Genomic DNA, 18,819 nt, shown 5'->3' on the forward strand with positions numbered 1-18,819 from the left:
AAAATGTTTGGAGTGACCTTTTTTTGTCACATGACTGAAAAAAAAATAGTCGGCTAATTGGCCCGAACAAGTTAAATTTAAATTGACGTTGTTAGACTTGGCAAAAGTTGCAATTGGAAGAAAAAAAAACAAGTTTTGCTTCATTTCTTTATTTTGTATTTACATGCAAGCATTTTCTTTATTGACTTGAACCGTGACTGGTGAGGTTCACTGCTTAACAAGTTTAGTCAACATGTTTACATATCAACGTGCCATGAAACAGGAAAACTTGAAGTGAGAACACCACTAAATTGTTTGTACAAAAATAATGATAATAGTAATTTATTATTATTATTAGTAGTATTATTATCAAGATCACCTGATGTGCTAGGAAAAAAATGAGGGCAAGGTGCAAAAAAAAAGTTCATCATCAGTGTTTAAAAAAAAAAAGATCATTTATCATGCCGGGATCAAGATAGGGCTCGCGGACCCCCAGGTTTCCAGGAACCCTGATTTGAGACGATCCCCATATCAGGTTGCCGCTCCTGATGTCTTCTTTCTTCTCCTGGAACTGTCATGTGTGAGGGTGGCAAGCGAGCAGACAGTCCACGTAGTGTTTGCACTTGTGAATGTGGCCGTGCAGCTGGACAGGGGCAGCTCAATGGCATCCTTGTTTGAACATGAGGAGGACATTAATGCACCCCGAGTGTGCAGAGGTGGCCTCTTTTTTTTGCTGCAGGAAGCTAAGCTGCCTGGCTTGGCACGAAGGGGCGATATGGCATCGAGAAGCTGCAGGCGAAGATGCAGAGCGGGTGAGTGAGCAGACGTCCTACAGTCCGTGCATACAAAATCACATCAGGAGACTCTGAGGATGAGAAAGGCCAATTTACGACTATATTACTGTGAAGTAGCAATTCTGCAGTCATCTTAAAGACAAAATAAAGTGAATTCAGATATTATTTTGTATTGCATTTCACTTTTTCTGGTTCAGAGCATCAGTTTTTTTTTAATAATTGTACTTTTGTTGATTATTTATGCGAGATTTGATGATATTTTTGCTCCTCTGGTGACCTGAACTAGAAGGAAGTGCTTCGTCCTGTTTTTCCGAGCACGGAAGGTGGTGCATAACCTCTTTAGTCTGACACTATTAACCTTTTCCGCTCTTGTGTTCTTATTTTTTCTACTCATTTTCATTTGTGTGTTGTTTTTATTGGTTAGGTGACCATGACAAGTACTTCCATCTTTCCTCGGCATCTTCCCGGTTGCATAGAAGAGCGCGATTCCTCCACTGAGCCCGAATATTATCACAATGTCGCCATCTATTGGTGTAACAAGGCAACTACACAAGTAGACGCCAAGTCATGACTTGGGCGAAAATGGAGCCACGGTTGGAGCTGGGTTGCACTGGGAACTTCAATTCCCATAATGCACCTCGCGTGGTTGTCTTCGGTGGCGCGTCACCAAGTGGTTGCTTGTCTACGTCCTGCCGGTGGCAGGCGGCGGTTTTGTCCCTCCGACGCCTTCTCCCTTACCTGCCGCAGTGGGCGATGGAGGAGAGGATGACTGACGCCACATGGATGCCGAGCAGGTAAGAACGCCAATGTGTGGGAGTGTGTGCGCGTGCGTGTGCTGCATCTGCATGAGGACTGTCCCTCATGCAGATCCACCTCCCCTGAAATGATTTTGGCAAATTCCAGTGTTTCCCCAACCATTACTGAGCCAAAGTCCATATTTTACATTTGGAAATATCCCACCAATAAATAAAAAAACGGCCTATTTACGCTTAGGTAGTGCAAATTTCTGTTGTGCTTTTTCTTTAATACCACAAGATGGCGCCAAAAGCCCTAACTATTAGGAAAGTGGTCATTTGTGTCAGGAAAGTATTTTTAAATGATATGCCTTGACTGTTCTAATAATAATTAATCATTTTAGCCTAGATTGTTTTAGTCCTCATTACACGTGTATTAAAAAAAAAAAAATTACCTGCTTGCCATTTCTGTGCTATAATGGGATTTTAGGTGTTAATTATTTTGTTTTCTGAGGGTTCACTGTTAATGGTTATTTTTATGATATTTCTGCAGATTATTGGTGAATTGGATCAACAAAAATCATTTCCATTAATTTAAGATTCATTTAAAGCTGACAATGGAGAAAATAAATTCAATTGTGGAATTGCAATTGTTATTTGATCAAACACCGCTGATCACTAACCACTTTGCTTTCACTGAGGATTGCAGAAATTTAAAGGCTAAAAAAAGGAAATGTCAAATTGGAAATTGACGTGAGTTTCTGAATGTGGTGGTGGACATGTACAGCGGCTGCGCCCCCCCCCCCCTCCATCCTTTTTTAGCTTCAGACATGACGAAGGAGGGGAGGGAGGAGTATGTGTCAGCGTGAAGGAGTGGCACTCCTTCTTCTACAAACATGGTGGCATGGCAAGGTGGCTGCCCCTCCCTCCCTCCCTTCCTCCCTCTCTCGCACTGTGAGAGTCGACCCGGACGGGTGCTGTCCTCCAGCACAGCCACACGCTCTCACACCCGAGAGAAACCGAGAGAGAGGGGGGGAGAAGAGGAAATCACGCAAAGCCAACTAAAGGATCTTGTCTTGTCTTTGGAGGTGGTGCCACTAACGCGCACTGAAGGATGGCGGAAGGGGGCGAGGGAGAGGAGGAGATCCAGTTCCTGCGAACGGTGAGTCCGCAGAAGAAGTTAATAATGTAGTTAACCCAGTTAAAGTTACATTGGTCACCAAGACTGGTTTGGATTTGATTGACAGGGCAGCATATGGAGACTGAATTCTCATTGCACCCCAAAAAAAAAAAAAAAAATCTCATCACACAGTGGTCAGTGCATCTGTTAGCACAGTTATCTATTTTTACCCGAGGAAAGGGAACTCAAGTGTTGCTGGGAGCTGTCCAGATGTTGCTCAGTTACAGTAAAACCCCCAAAGTTGCTGGTTGACCTCTGATTTATTTATTTTTTTCGGGGAAATTCATTTGGCCATAAAGTTCAGTCTTGTTTACGTCGGGCCGTGACACATTTCTCCACAAAAGCAGTTGATCAGGGGTGTGTAGACTTTTGATATCTACTGTAATGGATGGAAGCAACACCTGTCCATTCAAGTATTTCACTGCTCGGTCTTGCAAAGGTTTATTATAAATTTTTAATAAGTGATGGACATCAATGACATGGTGAGGGTGATGCGTTCAATGACCACAAAGTCGGGACACTTTGAACTCACTGCACTGCTCCGCTTTGCTTAAATCCTCATCACATGGTTTCCGGACGCCATGTTTCTATGAAGTGGGCAATATTTGGAAAAATTAGCCATTTTGTAAACGCTAGCCGTGCTTCTTCTTCTATTGAATATAAAAGCTGTGTCATCGTTTGCGCCTCTCGTGGCCGAGAAAGACACTTTCAAGTTGTATTTGAGTTTCAGTCTATAATTGAAGCTGCTTTTTATAGTGTGTCACTATAAGTGTGCACCCTGGAGGGAGAAGCTGGAGCAGCCATTGGCCTACTTGCTAGCATCTTTTGGGACATGCTGGTTTTTCTCCGAACAAATCAATTCTTCAGAAAAAAACCCCAGATGCCTTTTAAAAGATCATTATGTGACTTGAATGTGAATAATATTCAAATAAATCCATCTCTGCAGTCATGCAGAAGGATGATTTTTATTTTCTGACCATTTTCATCTTTCCTCGCCATCAGTAGCTTCTCTCCCTCACTTTTACCTTCATCACTTTGCATCTTTACGTGACTATATTTTCAAAAGAAAAATCATTTGACTCCGACGCGGATGCTGCCTTGATCCGAAGGATTTTGCTGGCAAAGCGGGGCTCCATAAGTGTTGAGCCCAGTGGACGAACACATCCAGAGAGACACACACACACACGCACGGCACCTGTTGCCGCTTATGTACACAATGAACAGGTGGGCTTCTCTTGTCTGACATCACGCTGAGAGCTAATTGTTGAGCCATCCCGCTAAAGCTAGCTAGTCATGTGGATTTTTTCCAATCGATGATTTCCACCATCAATCCCATCGATTGATTTTCCTTCTCGTCAATTGTCGTCCATTTGACTTGATTGCTTGTCCTGCTTCTAAAACGTGTTGCTGTCTACTCAGAAGCTAGCGCCCAAGTATCTGCCGGTCAGCAGAAGGAGGCAACGTGATCTCGACAGGTGCAGCCGCCCAAAATAGTCGGAGCGGAGCGAAGGGCTCGGGCCTCAAGCGCAGGCAAAGAGCCGATGGCGCAAAGAAAGATCGAGAGAGCAGAAAGCATCGTGCTCCCCCGCTGAGTCATTTTCAAAAGAGAAGTCTTAACATTGTTGCGTTATGGATTTTTCAATGCTTTTTTGAAAGCAACACAATTGAGGCACCACTGCAGTCACCACAATTGTTTGTTATTGCGTATATGAATCATTTAAGCCACAAATATACTGCAAACTATTTCCCCCAAAACTGTTTGATACAGTAATTTGTATAATTGCAAACACCGCTGTTAAAAATAAATGGCTTTCAGATTTGATTTGGGAAAAGTGAGCCGGAAATAATTGTGAATGTCGCCAAGAGATAAACACTGGCGGTGCTAGGATTTTTTTCTTTCGGGGGGCGGGGCCCCCACAGCCCCCCCACTCTAGCTCCACCGATGATAACGCCTCCATCGTTTGTTTGTTAGCTTGAATCGTCACTTAGCAGCATACCTATAGAGATGCTAACTAGCATTAAGCTAGCAGAATAATGCCCCGCCATTCTTTGTTTGTAAATACAGAACAGCGACATGCCTGTAAAATTCCAACATTTTATGGACTACTGGAGCTCGACATTGGTGTTTATGTTAAGAGTGAGGAGCCCGTTGTGCGTCATGACAACTTGGCATAGCTAGCGGCGCGTGGCGCCAGCTTGTTACACCATTTGAGGGCTTTACATGGCTTTAGATGTCAGTCCATCAAATTGTCTCCTGCGTGGTCCACATGTTTAAGTCAATCCAGCAGAAGTTGGAGTAAGACCTGCTAAACACGTAAGGATTTTTCAAATCCCAAAGATTGTTGATAGATAAAATTAATTTCCACACTAAGAGGAAACAAAATTGTCATAGTATGTTAGAAAGGTGATAACCGGACATCCTGACCTTGACTCAGAAATGTCTCGACTCCTTGGAACGTGGGGAGATTATCAAATAATCAGGGCGTGTGTTTGGCTAGCTGCAAAGTGTCAACCTTCAAATGCGGAAGGCGGCCTCTATTAATAAAGCGCTGAGTTAAGTGGCAAAATTTGTGCGGCCTCTGCGCTAGCTTACAACCTGGACAACTCGGTGGGAAGACGAGCGAGTGTCTTCCCACAAAATCATCCCGAATGATTGAGCGAGCGCAAGACTGTGCTTTGAAGGCCAGCGGACATTTTGGGGCTGAGGAACAATAGATGATCAGGTGCTTGCGAGGGGACACCGTTTGGCAAAGGCCTGAGTTTTTACGAGGTCACCCGTCTGAGTCACTTTCCATTTTCCCGCTGTGCCTCATAAACAGTAGCGTGTGGCTCTTGACCCAAAATTTGAACATCTGAAAGCATGTGAGCAGAAGTGGGCGAGAAAAAATGAGACAGGTTAAGTGGTGGATCTTCTTGCGTGTGTAATAGCTGAGCGCAGGCAACAGCTGAGAATGGCGAGTGTCGGGTGGGGGGGATGGGGGGGGGGCGTTTATCGCTTGTGTTTTGCACCAGTCAAATTACTGTCTGGACTGTTAGCGCTCGGCTCGGGGCGTGTGCTCACCTCGTTTCCTTTCTTCACCTACGTGACGCAAAAAAAATAATTAACCTAAAACAACACAAAACAACACAAACCAAATCAAAACAAAAAACAAAACAATACAAACCAAAACACAACACAAAACAAAACAAAATAACACAAAACAACACAAATGAAAACAAACCAATACAAACAAAACAGAACTATGAGACACGTTCTCCTCCACAACTTATTGTCTTGCACGCGAGGTACGAGAATTTTTTGCAGTCTCACCATGTGACGGATTTTTTTTTTTTTTTTGTGCAGGACGACCAGGTGGTTCTGCAGTGCACCGCTTCCATCTTGAAGGAGCAGCAGATCAAACTTTGTCTGTCCTGCGAGGGCTTCGGGAACCGCCTCTGCTTCCTGGAGACCACGTCCAACGCCCAGGTGAGTCATCGCTCACCTTCAACAATTTGAAACCAATTTTTGATTGTCCGTGACTCCTTTTTCTTTCTCTTTCAGAAAGTGCCTCCTGATTTGGCAATATGCAGCTTCATTCTGGAGCAGTCGCTGTCGGTGCGTGCCCTGCAGGAGATGCTGGCCAACACGGTGGAGATGACCGAGGTAGGAATCCAGGGAAAAATTTCCAACGATGTAGAGATTGTCTCAAAATATTTGTCATCCGAAACTTCTGCTACATTTTTTTTTTTGCGATGGTTTTTAATGCTATGTGGACACCCTCCCCCTCAGGCAGTCGATTTGGACAAATGGGTATGTGTGTGAACATCAACCTCGATCTCTCTGTTGACATCTTCATATTCCCGTCCTTGCACATTTGTGTCTGTTTCGAGCAGGGCTGTCATCATGTTTCGTCGATTGTATTTGAGATCTACAAATGTCTGTGATGTCATTGGCACCATGTCTCACGTGATGTCAGTATTATTATATTTTTTTTCTCACGCCGCAATGGCATACTTGATGCATATTCAAAATAGACATCAAAACAAATCAAAGCGCTCCATTTGCAGCGTTAGCTCCATGTCGGGCAGCCCAGATGAAGATTAGCAAGGCGAGTCGGGAGGTTGAGAATAGCATGGCATGCGGCCCAGTGGAGTGCCCAGCCCACCTCTGTCGGAGGGGCAACGAGACACCACCCGAATTGCCCCCCCCCCCCCCCCCCCCCCCCCCCGCCTCCCCCCGACACACACAAGCACGACCACCTGTCCTGACAAAGTTAGCGCCGGAGCTAACAGTGTGACGGTAGTACTTGACATACCTGAACCGTGTGATCCGTGGGGATTAGAAATACTTAACCCCGCATAAAAGGCCATTGTCGTCACCCTGACTGAATTGTTTTGGTGAAACAATCCGTCCTTGTGGCATGTCGAAAAACCGCAACAGATTTAGCAAATCCCTTTTATCGTCGTTCCCGTATCATTATGATTTATTATTGGTAGGGCTGTTCGATATCAATTCTTTAAAGACCGATACCAGTACGATACTGATACCAAGAACCGATACCACTAGTGTACTTTTGATACGTAAACTTTCCCCCGAAATAATGACAGAGGATTTTTGAAAAATACTTTTCTATATCAATATTGCATGAAATTAATGGCAATTTTCTTTTCTTCTAATTTCTAGTTCCTGATTGTAAAACGGTATCGCCAAAGTTGCGATACCATTAACTGTAGTTATCCGTTTTGAATAATTGTTTTATTGCTCCCCCAGTCCTCGCAAGGTGGCGGCCATCGCACCTTGTTGTACGGTCACGCCATCCTTCTCAGGCACAACCACTCGGGCATGGTAAGTCCAATTGTTTTTTTTTGTGTGTTTTTTTTTTTGTATAACATTTCTAAATCCAGACTCTCCCTCCAGTACCTGAGCTGTTTGACCACATCTCGCTCGCTCACAGACAAGCTGGCCTTTGACGTGGGCCTGCAAGAAGATTCCACCGGTAAATTATTTGCATTTTTCCTGCTATCTGTAATGCCTTCAAGTGCCAGAAGATGGCGCCAAAGCCTCGGTTGTATTACCTCGTAACATTTAAGCTCGCCCGCCGCCATGTTCTCGCCACGCAGGCGAAGCGTGTTGGTGGACGATTCATCCCGCCTCCAAGCAGAGGTCTGAAGGTGAAAAGGTCCGCGTGGGGGATGACCTCATCCTTGTCAGCGTTTCCTCCGAGAGATACCTGGTGAGACTCCTCGTAAAAGCAAACCGGTTTGTATCGAGTTGACCTTCCTCCTTTGTCCTTCAGCACCTGTCCTACGCTAGTGGAGATCTGATGGTGGACGCCTCCTTCATGCAGACTCTGTGGAATATGAACCCCATTAGTTCTGGATGTGAACTCGCTGAAGGTGCAAACACACAATATATTAACAATAAGATAGTAAGATGAATAATTAGCATTGTTAAGCTAAGCGTGTCGGGAATTCCTACGTTGTTGTTTTCAGGGTTCCTGACGGGCGGTCACGTTCTCAGGCTCTTCCACGGTCACATGGACGAGTGTCTGAGTATCTCCACACCGGAGGAAGGAGAGGAGAAGCGAAGGTCAGAAGAAACTGCGTAAAATTCCTTATTTCTTTCTTTATTTGTTTGTTTATTTTTATTGTTATTTATTAATTGATATTTTTATTGGTATTATTACATTTTATAACTTTCTTTTACATATTTGTCATGTTTTCTGTTTTTTCTGTAGCTTAAACTTTTATGATGTAACAAATAACAATAACAAAAAATGTATTATCTTCCCGTCATCTTTTGTGTGTTCCAGAATGGCTCACTACGAAGGCGGTGCCGTTTGCAGCCAGGCTCGTTCATTGTGGCGGTTGGAGCCTTTGCGAATCAGGTGACTAGAAACAAGTCAACTTTAACAAGTGACTTTTCTTTATTCTCCCAAAAATATTACCTTTTTTTTTCCTCCGTTGCCTCCAGTTGGAGCGGGAGCCACTTAAAATGGGGGCAATCTTTCCGCATCCGCCACATCACCACGGGCCGGTACCTGTGTCTGGATGAGGAGAAGGGCCTGATGGTGGCGGACGCGGACCAAGCCAACACCAAAGTGTCTGCCTTCTGCTTCCGCGCCTCCAAGGTCTGATAGGACCTTTTTTTTTTTCCACAAAAATGTCCTCCAACATCCCACAACAGGCCCTGTAAAATATCACAACAGTGACCCCTAGCGGATAAAAACAACATTGCATGCATTCACGAAGCTGAAAATCAATATTTGGTCGCTACATCATAGATTTATCTGAATCTTTTTCTCTGAGTCGTGCAGCTCTGTCATTCTTTATTTTCTAATTGTTCTCCGGCGAGCAGGAGAAAGTGGACGTGGCTCACAAGCGAGACGTGGAGGGGATGGGCATCCCGGAGATCAAGTACGGCGAGTCCATGTGCTTCGTGCAGCACGTGTCCACCGGCCTGTGGATGACGTACGCCGCGCTAGATGCCAAAGCGGCGCGTCTGGGGATGATGAAGAGGAAGGTGTGCTTCTTTGAAGAACCTCCACATATCGGAGCCGTTCCGTGATGGCTCCTTTACTTCCAGGTCATCCTGCACCAAGAAGGACACATGGACGATGCCCTGACCGTGTCTCGCTCCCAAACCGAGGAGTCCCAAGCAGCTCGGATGATTTATAGCACCATGGGTCTCTTTAGGCAGTTCATCAAGTACGCACATCAAAGTTCCTGCTCATCTTCAGACCAATGCTTCAAAAATCATCGGTTGGTGGATTTGTCCGCCTTGTCTCCAGGGGTTTGGACTCTCTGACCGCCAAGAACAAATCTCCAGGGCCTTTGTCTCTCCCTCTGGAGGGCGTCATCCTCTCCCTGCAGGATCTCATCTTCTACTTCCGTCCTCCTGAGGAGGAGCTGGAGCACGAGGAGAAGCAAACCAAGCTTCGCTCCCTTCGTAACCGGCAGAATCTCTTCCAGGAGGAGGTAGGCGGCGCCGCGTGAGTTTCGGGCTTGAGCTTCTATTCCTGCTGGTCCGTGTCTTTCTCCGGCAGGGGATGATCACCATCGTGCTGGAGTGCATTGACCGGCTCAACGTGTACAACACGGCGGCCCACTTCTCGGAATTTGCAGGCGAGGAAGCGGCAGAGTCCTGGAAGGAGATTGTCAATCTTCTCTACGAGCTGCTGGGTAGGACAACCGCTGCGTGAAGATCAACAAGCGCATGCATGTCACGTGATGACTTTGCCGTCTTTTGGAAAGCTTCGCTCATCAGGGGCAACCGCTCCAACTGCGCCTTGTTCTGCGACAACCTGGACTGGCTGGTCAGCAAACTGGACCGCCTGGAGGCCTCATCAGGTATCTGATCATCTGAACATGACTGTAGATTTTTTTTATTTATATTTGATTTATTATTTAGGTATTCTGGAGGTGCTCTACTGTGTGCTCATTGAAAGCCCCGAGGTTCTAAACATCATCCAAGAGAACCACATCAAGTCCATCATCTCTCTCCTGGACAAGCATGGACGGAACCACAAGGTGCGTTTTGGAGATTTTATCCTCAAAACATATTTTAGTCATATATATATATATTTTTTTAGGTTCTGGATGTCCTGCGCTCTCTCTGCGTGTGTAACGGTGTGGCTGTGAGGTCCAATCAGAACCGCATCACTGAGAACCTGCTTCCGGCCCGAGATCTCCTGCTGCAGACCAACATTGTAAATTATGTAACCAGGTACTCAATCCAGTACCGATACCAAGAAGCACCGACACCACTTTGGATACATCAGCATACTAATTGTGACGATGTGTGCTCAGCGTCCGGCCGAATATCTTCTTGGGCACGTGCGAGGGCTCCACGCAGTACAAGAAGTGGTACTACGAGATGATGGTGGACTACGTAGAACCCTTCGTGACGGCGCAGGCGTCGCATCTCCGCGTGGGCTGGGCCATGACCGAAGGCTACAGCCCCTACCCCGGAGGCGGCGAGGGCTGGGGGGGCAACGGCGTGGGCGACGACCTCTACTCATACGGCTTCGACGGCCTCCACTTGTGGTCGGGTAAGATGGCGGACCGTCGGAACTCGAGGCCGGATTTCCTGACGATGGAGTTGCGTTTTTTTTTCCTCAAAAAGGCACAGTGGCGCGGCAGGTCGCGTCACCCGCCGCGCACACTTTGGCGGCGGACGACGTGGTCAGTTGTTGTCTGGATCTGAGCGTGCCCAGTATCTCCTTCCGGATCAACGGGCACCCCGTTCAGGGCATGTTTGAAAACTTCAACGTGGACGCCCTTTTCTTCCCAGTCATCAGCTTCTCAGCGGGAGTCAAGTAAGATCAACAGCTCCCCCCCTCCCTTACCTGTTGGATGTCCGTTGACATTTCCCACGCCTTCTCTCTTCTCCAGAGCTCGCTTCCTGCTGGGCGGTCGCCACGGCGACTTCAAGTTCATGCCGCCGCCGGGTTACGCGCCGTGCTACGAGGCGCTCCTGCCCAGAGAGCGGATGCGCATCGAGCCCATCAAGGAGTACAAACACGACTTCAGCGGCGTTCGCAACCTTCTGGGGCCAACCCTGTCGCTCACCCACACCTCTTTCACGCCGTGTCCCGTGGACACCGTTCAGGTAATTAAAAAAAAATTAAAAAGCACAAAATGATTGATATGAATATTAATGACCTTACCTATCTACGGGTGCAGATTGTGCTACCGCCACACCTCGAGAGAATCCGAGAGAAGCTGGCGGAGAATATTCACGAGCTGTGGGCGATCACTCGCATCGAGCAGGGATGGACCTACGGGATTGTGAGTCTGGAATTGGATGACTGTAATAACTCAAACAAAAACAATTAAATTAATAATAATAAAAAAATAAAAATAATAATAAAATACTAATAAAAATAATAAACAATAAGTAATAAATACATAAATGATAATAATATTTTTATTTATTTAATTATTTTTCACAGTTGAGAGATGACAACAAGAAGCTTCATCCCTGCTTGGTGGACTTCCAGAATCTCCCGGAGCCCGAGAGGAACTACAACCTGCAGATGTCCGGAGAGACGCTTAAGTGAGCTTCTTGTTGGGATTTGAACTCAAAAGGATTCAAAACTCGACTTTGACTCGGCTTGATGTCTGTTTTGGTGACGTGGTCTCACAGGACTCTCCTGGCTCTGGGCTGCCATGTGGGCATGGGTGACGAAAAAGCTGAGGAGAACCTCAAGAAAATCAAGCTGCCAAAGACGTACGGTCTCAAAATGTCTTGACGGTCATCACAAATATTTTATATGACAAAAATTTGTGCTTTGTGTAGCTACATAATGAGCAATGGATACAAGCCGGCGCCACTTGACCTCAATCACGTCAAGCTGACACCCAACCAGAACCAGCTGGTGGAAAAACTGGCCGAAAACGGACATAATGTTTGGGCAAGAGATCGCGTCCGACAGGGCTGGACTTACAGCATAGTGCAGGTACCGAAATTTACCGCGTCGTCTCGGAAGAATCACTTTGACAAAACTTTGTGGACTTTTGTTTCAGGACATCCTCAACAAGCGAAACCCTCGTCTGGTGCCTTACAACTTGCTGGACGAGAGAACCAAGAAGACCAACAGGGACAGCGTCAACAACGCCGTCCGCACGCTCATCGGCTACGGCTACAACATTGAGCCTCCGGACCAGGAGAGCAGTGAGTCCAAACACAAGTGTTTGACAATCGGGCCAAGGTCTCAGAATCTTCTGCCGCCGCAGCTGGCCACGGCCTGGAGAACATCCGCGGCGATAAGGTCCGACTCTTCAGGGCCGAGAGGTCGTACGCCATCACGCAAGGGAAGTGGTACTTTGAGTTTGAGGCGGTGACCACGGGCGAGATGCGAGTGGGCTGGGCTCGTCCCAACGTCCACTCCGACACTGAGTTGGGAGCCGATGAGCTCGCGTACGTCTTCAACGGCAACAAGGTGAGTCCGACTCAATCAAAAAGTGTTGCGGTTCCTCACATTTTTCCGTTTTCAGGCGCAACGGTGGCACATCGGCAACGAGCCCTTCGGCCGCCAGTGGCAGTCCGGCGACGTGGTGGGCTGCATGATCGACCTGACGGAGATGAACATCATGTTCACGCTCAACGGCGAAATGCTGATCAGCGACTCTGGCTCGGAGATGGCGTTCAAAGATATTGAAATTGGCGAAGGTGAGAAAGAAGAGCTGAATGTAAAATTGATATCAATTATTATCTTTCCAACAATTCGACATGATCTGGAGGTGGTTTGAAATATGGATTTTTTTTTTTTTTTTAACTCCTCAGGTTTCATCCCAGTTTGCGCTTTGGGCTTGTCCCAGGTCGGACGAATTAATCTGGGCCAGAATGTGAGCAGCCTACGCTACTTCGCCATCTGCGGCCTTCAGGAAGGCTTCGAGCCCTTCGCCATCAACATGAAGCGGGACATCACCATGTGGTTCAGCAAAAGCCTGCCCCAGTTTCAGCCCGTCCCCACCGACCACAACCACCTGGAGGTAACTCTCGACTGTCTCAAATCATCTTTCCCCATTGAAATGAATGGCAATGCAATTAATACGTTCCATAAAGACTACTAGACTGGACAAAAATCACTCGTCATCAATTCCTTAGGTCTCCCGAGTGGACGGGACCGTGGACAGTGCCCCCTGCCTGAAGCTGACCCACAAGACCTTCGGCTCGCAGAACGCCAACACGGACATGATGTTCCTCAGGCTCAGCATGCCCGTCCAGTTCCACGAGATCTTCAAGATCCCGGCGGGCACCACGCTGCTCACCCGAACGCTCACCATTCCTGAGGACGAAGTGGTGGTGGTGGAGCCCGACTCGGAGTATGAGGTCCTCAAGAAATCAGCCAGTCGCAAGGAGCAGGAGGAAGACAAGAAGGAGCCGTCTGTACCCAAAGAGATCTCGGTGGAAAACGAGAAGGACGCCATGTCAGAGAAAGGAAAGAAAAGAGGGTAAGATTAATAACTAATCCATTTTAAGTGCTGTTTCTGTTCTGATGGACTCAAAGCAAACAATTCTCCTTTCTTCACCTTAGATTTTTCTTCAAGGCCAAGAAGGCGGCCATGACACCTCTTGCGCCTCCCCCCGCCCCTCCAACCGTGCCCCGTTTGGTGGAAGACGTGGTCCCTGACGACCGAGACGACCCCGAGATCATTCTAAACACCACCACTGTAAGACACACCGTGCCGTCTTTGGTTTTTAGTTGTCCATAAATTTTAATTCGTAAACATTTTTAGGATTTTTCTAACTCCGCCTGCCATTTTGCTTCCAGTATTACTATTCGATAAGGATCTTTGCCGGGCAGGAGCCGACAGGCGTGTGGATCGGTTGGGTTACTCCCGACTACCACCAGTTTGATCCAACTTTCGATCTCTCCAAAGTACGGAACGTCACGGTCACTGTGGGTGACGACAAAGGCAACATCCACGACAGGTTGGTTCGTCTCACGTCGTTGCTGATGTTCGTGAAGTTTCAGCGGACGGTTGTGATTGTTTCCGTGCAGCATGAAGCACAGCAACTGTTACATGGTTTGGGGAGGGGACCTGGTCAGCACTCAGCAGACCCGCTTCAGTCAGGAGGACATGGTGGTCGGCTGCCTGGTGGACTTGGCCACGGGGCTCATGACCTTCACGGCCAATGGAAAGGAAATTAACACCTTCTACCAGGTGAGTGTTGCAAAATTGTATTTCTTTTCATTTTCAGGGAGAGCCTCCAGAGAGTCTCATCTGCTCATTCAAATATAAATAAGTCGACGGGATATTATTTTCAATGACGGGTTTTCTCGTCGCTAGGATGTAAAGAGTTAAGTGCGGAAAATAAAACCAACAATTTTCCGTCTCAGGTGGAGCCCAACACCAAGCTGTTCCCTGCTGTCTTCATCCAACCTTCCAGCCAGAACATGGTCCAACTGGAGCTGGGAAAACTCAAGGTCCGATCCTGACGCCCACATTTCCCCTATCGCTTCCCTCTCAAACCTTCTTCACTCCGCCCCTCAGAACATCATGCCCATCTCGGCCGCCATGTTCCGCAGCGAGCGCAAGAACCCGGTGCCCCAGTGCCCCCCGAGGCTGGACGTCCAAATGCTGACCCCGGTCATCTGGAGCCGGATGCCCAATCGCTTCCTCAACCCTGAGGTGGGCAAAGTGAATGAGAAGCTGGGCTGGATGGTGGAGTGCAGCGAACCTCTTGTCATGATGGCTCTGCACATCCCTGAGGAGAACAGGTAGGACAGCAAAAATAATCAATCTTGCTATCTAGCTAGCTATTTAGCTAGCTAATCTAGAAAATGAATCCGATTTTTTTGGAAGGTTTGGTCGATTTGAAAATTTCAGCCTACTATATCAAAATGTCAAGTTGAAATCAGTGAATTGTTCAAGCCTATTTAGAAGCGTACGATTGTCCTAAAGATGAAGCAAATGTTTCTGCGTTCAGGTGTATTGACATCTTGGAGCTGTCGGAGCGCCAGGACCTGATGAAGTTCCACTACCACACCCTGATGCTCTACTGCGCCGTATGCGCCTTGGGCAACAACCGCGTGGCCCACGCTCTTTGCAGCCACGTAGACGAATCGCAGCTCTTCTACGCCATCGAGAACACCTACTTGCCCGGTCCGCTCCGCAGCGGCTACTACGACCTCCTCATCAGTATCCACCTGGAGTCGGCCAAGCGGGCGCGCCTGGGCACCAACAAGGAGTTCATCGTGCCCATGACGGAGGAAACGCTCAGCATCAGCCTCTATCCGGACACCAAGAAGGCCCATTCCCTTCCCGGCGTGGGTCTCAACACCTGCTTGCGACCAAAACTTCATTTCTCCTCCATCAATTTTGTGGGCATGGATCCGGATTTGTATACGCTGAGTCCAATTTTCCCACTGCAGGTGAGAAGTTCATGAACGTGGTCCACCAAAATGATTTGATGATTTTTGGGGCTCTGTAACGTTTTTTTATTTCTTCTCGCCCACTTCAGGAGCTAAAGACGCTAGCCATTAGCATGCTAACGGAAGCCGTGCTAGACGGTAGCCAGGCCATGCGCGACCCGGTGGGAGGTAGCGTGGAGTTCCACTTTGTTCCCATCCTCAAGCTGATCAGCACACTGCTCATCATGGGCATCTTCAACGACGAGGACACCAAGCACATCCTGAAGATGATCGATCCCAACGTGTTCAGCGGGAAGGAAGAGGAGGAAGAGGCGCCAACGGAGGAAGCTAAAGGCCAAGCGGACGGGGAGAAGGAGGAAGGGGATGAAGCCGAGCTGGAGGACGAGGGTGTGGGGGAGGAGGAAGAGGAGCTGAAAGCTTTGGAGAAAGGAGAGCACCAGATGGACAAAGAGCCCAAGGAGGAGGCAGAAGAGACCAAAGAGGAAGACGAGGCCAAAGGGGATAAAGCAGAAGAGGAGGCGAAGAAGGAGGCTGAGTTGCTGGAGGCAGAATTGAAGGAAGAAGAAGAAGGTCTGGAGGAGGGATTGCTTCAGATGAAGTTGCCGGAATCTGTCAAACTGCAGGTTGGACATTTCTGAGACTCGGCTCCGAGACTTCTTTGGGAACATGACCTCAATTTTTGTTTTGTGAAATCTTTCTCAGATGTGCACGCTCCTGCAGTACTTCTGCGACTGCGAGCTACGCCATCGCGTGGAGGCCATCGTGGCCTACTCGGACAACTTTGTGCACGAAATTCAGAGCAACCAGCGCGTCCGTTACAACGACCTCATGAGAGCCTTCACCATGTCGGCTGCCGAGACGGCACGCAAGACTCGCGAGTTCCGCTCGCCGCCGCAGGACCAGGTACAGTGAGAACGCAGGAACATGAGCAAAAATATGGCAAATTGATTTTTTTTTCCACGACTTTCAGGTTCTTCTGCTGACCAATTTCAAACACAGTCCTGAGGATGAAGATTGTCCTGTGCCCGAGGATGTTCGGGACACTCTGGGAGAGTTTCACAATGACCTCCTCCTTCACTGCGGTGAGGACACCCGCAAACATCTCCCGTTCTACTTCTTGTTCTAAACCGATTTTCATTCCCCTCCCGAAGGCGTACATATCGAAGAGGAGACGGAGGAAGAGGAGGTGGACACCTCGCTGAGTGGAAGACTTCTCAGTCTGGTGGACAAAGTGACAAACTTGCGAAAGAAGGAAAAGGAGGAGAAGCCCGAGGTGGAGGAGGAGCCTAAACCCAGTAAGATCCCACACATAGAAAAATGTGAACCATTGGAGAAATGTGGAAGGAAGGAAATATCTGCAAGACTTTTAATTCTTCTTAGTAGGTCACAATGTCCTGTAACTGCTCACCCCTCCCCTCTCTGCTCTACCGAGAACAAAAAATGAAGCAGCTAATCGTACTCCATTCGGAAAAGTCTTTTCAAAGTTTCTCACCACGCAGGCACCCTTCAGGAGCTGATCTCCCACACCATGATCCACTGGGCCCAGGAATCGTTCATCCAGAACCCGGAGCTGGTTCGCCTGATGTTCAGCCTGCTCCACCGGCAGTACGACGGCCTGGGCGAGCTGATCCGGGCGCTGCCCAAAGCGTACGCCATCAACGCCGTGTCCTACCAGGACACCATGGACCTTCTGGAGTGCCTGGGCCAGATCCGATCGTTGCTCATCGTCCAGATGGGACCGGAGGAGGAGCGCCTCATGATCCAGAGCATCGGGTCTGAATTGAGTGCACTTGGTCCACATCCAAAGTCATAAAAAAAAAAAATTATAACAAATATTTGATAAAAACTAAATTGAACTTTTTTTTTTTTTCTCAGGAATATCATGAACAACAAGGTGTTCTACCAGCACCCCAATTTGATGAGAGCTCTTGGTATGCACGAGACGGTCATGGAGGTGATGGTCAACGTGTTGGGTGGCGGAGGAGACTCAAAGGTAAATAAATAAACAAAATAAAAAATAAATATATATATTTTTAAGATAAATAAAAAAATTCAAAAAAATAAATTAAAATCTGCATCAAAGGTAAATATTTTTTTTATTTTTTAAAAACTCCATCATGCTGTGTTGATGGAACCACTCACTGTTCCACATTTTTGCTCGGCAGGAGATCCGCTTCCCCCAAATGGTGACCAACTGCTGCCGCTTCTTGTGCTACTTCTGCCGAATCAGCCGACAGAACCAGCGCTCCATGTTTGACCATCTGGGCTACCTGCTCCAGAACAGTGGCATCGGATTGGGTCGGTTATCTGTCCGAATCGAAACTTTAAATCTTGTTCTGATAATGAACCGAAATATTTGTAGGCATGCGGGGCTCCACTCCTCTGGACGTTGCGGCGGCCTCTTGCATCGACAACAACGAGCTGGCTTTGGCGCTGCAGGAGCAGGACCTGGAGATGGTGGTGACGTACTTGGCAGGTTGCGGCCTGCAGATGTGCCCCATGCTGCTGTCCAAGGGCTACCCCGACATTGGCTGGAACCCCTGCGGAGGGGAACGATATTTGGACTTCCTGCGCTTTGCCGTCTTTGTGAATGGTAACGGTGCCGACTCCATCTTGGACCGGACACTCTCTTCATCCTTCCCGTCCCTCTTTAGGAGAGAGCGTGGAGGAGAACGCCAACGTGGTGGTGCGTCTTCTCATCCGCCGGCCCGAGTGCTTCGGCCCGGCGTTGCGAGGTGAGGGCGGCAACGGTCTGCTGGCCGCCATGGAGGAGGCCATCAAGATCTCGGAGGACCCGGCGAGGGACGGACCTACTGTCAAAAAAGACAGACGCTTCATGTAGGTGTCCATCTCAAACCTTTTTGGGTCCAGAAAACTCATTTTTTTTCCTCGTCAGGTTCGGTGGTGAGGAGCAACAGGAAGAAAGCCGCGTGCATCTGGGGAACGCCATCATGTCCTTCTACTCGGCCCTCATTGACTTGCTGGGTCGCTGCGCCCCAGAGATGCACGTGGGTGGAGATCTTAGTCCTCTCACTTCTCCAGATGTAGAAACTAATGCATCTTTATTCGTCCGCCAGCTGATCGAAGCAGGCAAGGGCGAAGCTCTGAGGATCCGAGCCATCCTGAGGTCTCTGGTGCCAATCGAAGATCTTGTTGGAGTCATCAGTTTGCCCGTACAGATTCCTTCGCACGGAAAAGGTCAAGTTCAAATTCTAGATTTCGTTTTGATTTGGGTGACGTGTTTGTCTGATTTAATTTTTTTTCGTTTC

General features: G+C 47.9%; 1 protein-coding gene across 1 annotated transcript in view; it reads left to right on the forward strand.

Moving 5' to 3' along the window:
- Positions 1 to 2,453: 2,453 nt before the first annotated feature.
- ryr1b (ryanodine receptor 1b (skeletal)) overlaps positions 2,454 to 18,819 on the forward strand; it is a 35,795-nt gene continuing 19,429 nt past the window's right edge. The window contains exons 1-46 of the mRNA XM_049726861.1: positions 2,454 to 2,669; positions 6,031 to 6,153; positions 6,229 to 6,330; positions 7,438 to 7,512; positions 7,585 to 7,663; positions 7,788 to 7,900; positions 7,964 to 8,063; positions 8,160 to 8,256; positions 8,480 to 8,554; positions 8,641 to 8,797; positions 9,025 to 9,189; positions 9,253 to 9,374; positions 9,458 to 9,644; positions 9,713 to 9,848; positions 9,921 to 10,016; positions 10,078 to 10,196; positions 10,259 to 10,392; positions 10,476 to 10,717; positions 10,792 to 10,984; positions 11,061 to 11,277; positions 11,352 to 11,456; positions 11,621 to 11,724; positions 11,815 to 11,898; positions 11,968 to 12,127; positions 12,195 to 12,342; positions 12,405 to 12,610; positions 12,666 to 12,840; positions 12,955 to 13,163; positions 13,279 to 13,625; positions 13,709 to 13,844; positions 13,946 to 14,106; positions 14,177 to 14,339; positions 14,516 to 14,602; positions 14,670 to 14,896; positions 15,106 to 15,550; positions 15,640 to 16,173; positions 16,253 to 16,453; positions 16,521 to 16,632; positions 16,702 to 16,845; positions 17,050 to 17,323; positions 17,426 to 17,543; positions 17,716 to 17,848; positions 17,913 to 18,143; positions 18,205 to 18,388; positions 18,447 to 18,558; positions 18,628 to 18,748. Coding sequence (XP_049582818.1) covers positions 2,622 to 2,669; positions 6,031 to 6,153; positions 6,229 to 6,330; positions 7,438 to 7,512; positions 7,585 to 7,663; positions 7,788 to 7,900; positions 7,964 to 8,063; positions 8,160 to 8,256; positions 8,480 to 8,554; positions 8,641 to 8,797; positions 9,025 to 9,189; positions 9,253 to 9,374; positions 9,458 to 9,644; positions 9,713 to 9,848; positions 9,921 to 10,016; positions 10,078 to 10,196; positions 10,259 to 10,392; positions 10,476 to 10,717; positions 10,792 to 10,984; positions 11,061 to 11,277; positions 11,352 to 11,456; positions 11,621 to 11,724; positions 11,815 to 11,898; positions 11,968 to 12,127; positions 12,195 to 12,342; positions 12,405 to 12,610; positions 12,666 to 12,840; positions 12,955 to 13,163; positions 13,279 to 13,625; positions 13,709 to 13,844; positions 13,946 to 14,106; positions 14,177 to 14,339; positions 14,516 to 14,602; positions 14,670 to 14,896; positions 15,106 to 15,550; positions 15,640 to 16,173; positions 16,253 to 16,453; positions 16,521 to 16,632; positions 16,702 to 16,845; positions 17,050 to 17,323; positions 17,426 to 17,543; positions 17,716 to 17,848; positions 17,913 to 18,143; positions 18,205 to 18,388; positions 18,447 to 18,558; positions 18,628 to 18,748 — 7,501 coding nt within the window. The 5' untranslated portion in view covers positions 2,454 to 2,621. The remainder of the gene's footprint in view (positions 2,670 to 6,030; positions 6,154 to 6,228; positions 6,331 to 7,437; positions 7,513 to 7,584; positions 7,664 to 7,787; positions 7,901 to 7,963; positions 8,064 to 8,159; positions 8,257 to 8,479; positions 8,555 to 8,640; positions 8,798 to 9,024; positions 9,190 to 9,252; positions 9,375 to 9,457; positions 9,645 to 9,712; positions 9,849 to 9,920; positions 10,017 to 10,077; positions 10,197 to 10,258; positions 10,393 to 10,475; positions 10,718 to 10,791; positions 10,985 to 11,060; positions 11,278 to 11,351; positions 11,457 to 11,620; positions 11,725 to 11,814; positions 11,899 to 11,967; positions 12,128 to 12,194; positions 12,343 to 12,404; positions 12,611 to 12,665; positions 12,841 to 12,954; positions 13,164 to 13,278; positions 13,626 to 13,708; positions 13,845 to 13,945; positions 14,107 to 14,176; positions 14,340 to 14,515; positions 14,603 to 14,669; positions 14,897 to 15,105; positions 15,551 to 15,639; positions 16,174 to 16,252; positions 16,454 to 16,520; positions 16,633 to 16,701; positions 16,846 to 17,049; positions 17,324 to 17,425; positions 17,544 to 17,715; positions 17,849 to 17,912; positions 18,144 to 18,204; positions 18,389 to 18,446; positions 18,559 to 18,627; positions 18,749 to 18,819) is intronic.

This window comes from Syngnathus scovelli, chromosome 7 (genome assembly GCF_024217435.2).
Source record: "Syngnathus scovelli strain Florida chromosome 7, RoL_Ssco_1.2, whole genome shotgun sequence".
In the NCBI taxonomy this organism is placed as follows: Eukaryota; Metazoa; Chordata; class Actinopteri; order Syngnathiformes; family Syngnathidae; genus Syngnathus; species Syngnathus scovelli.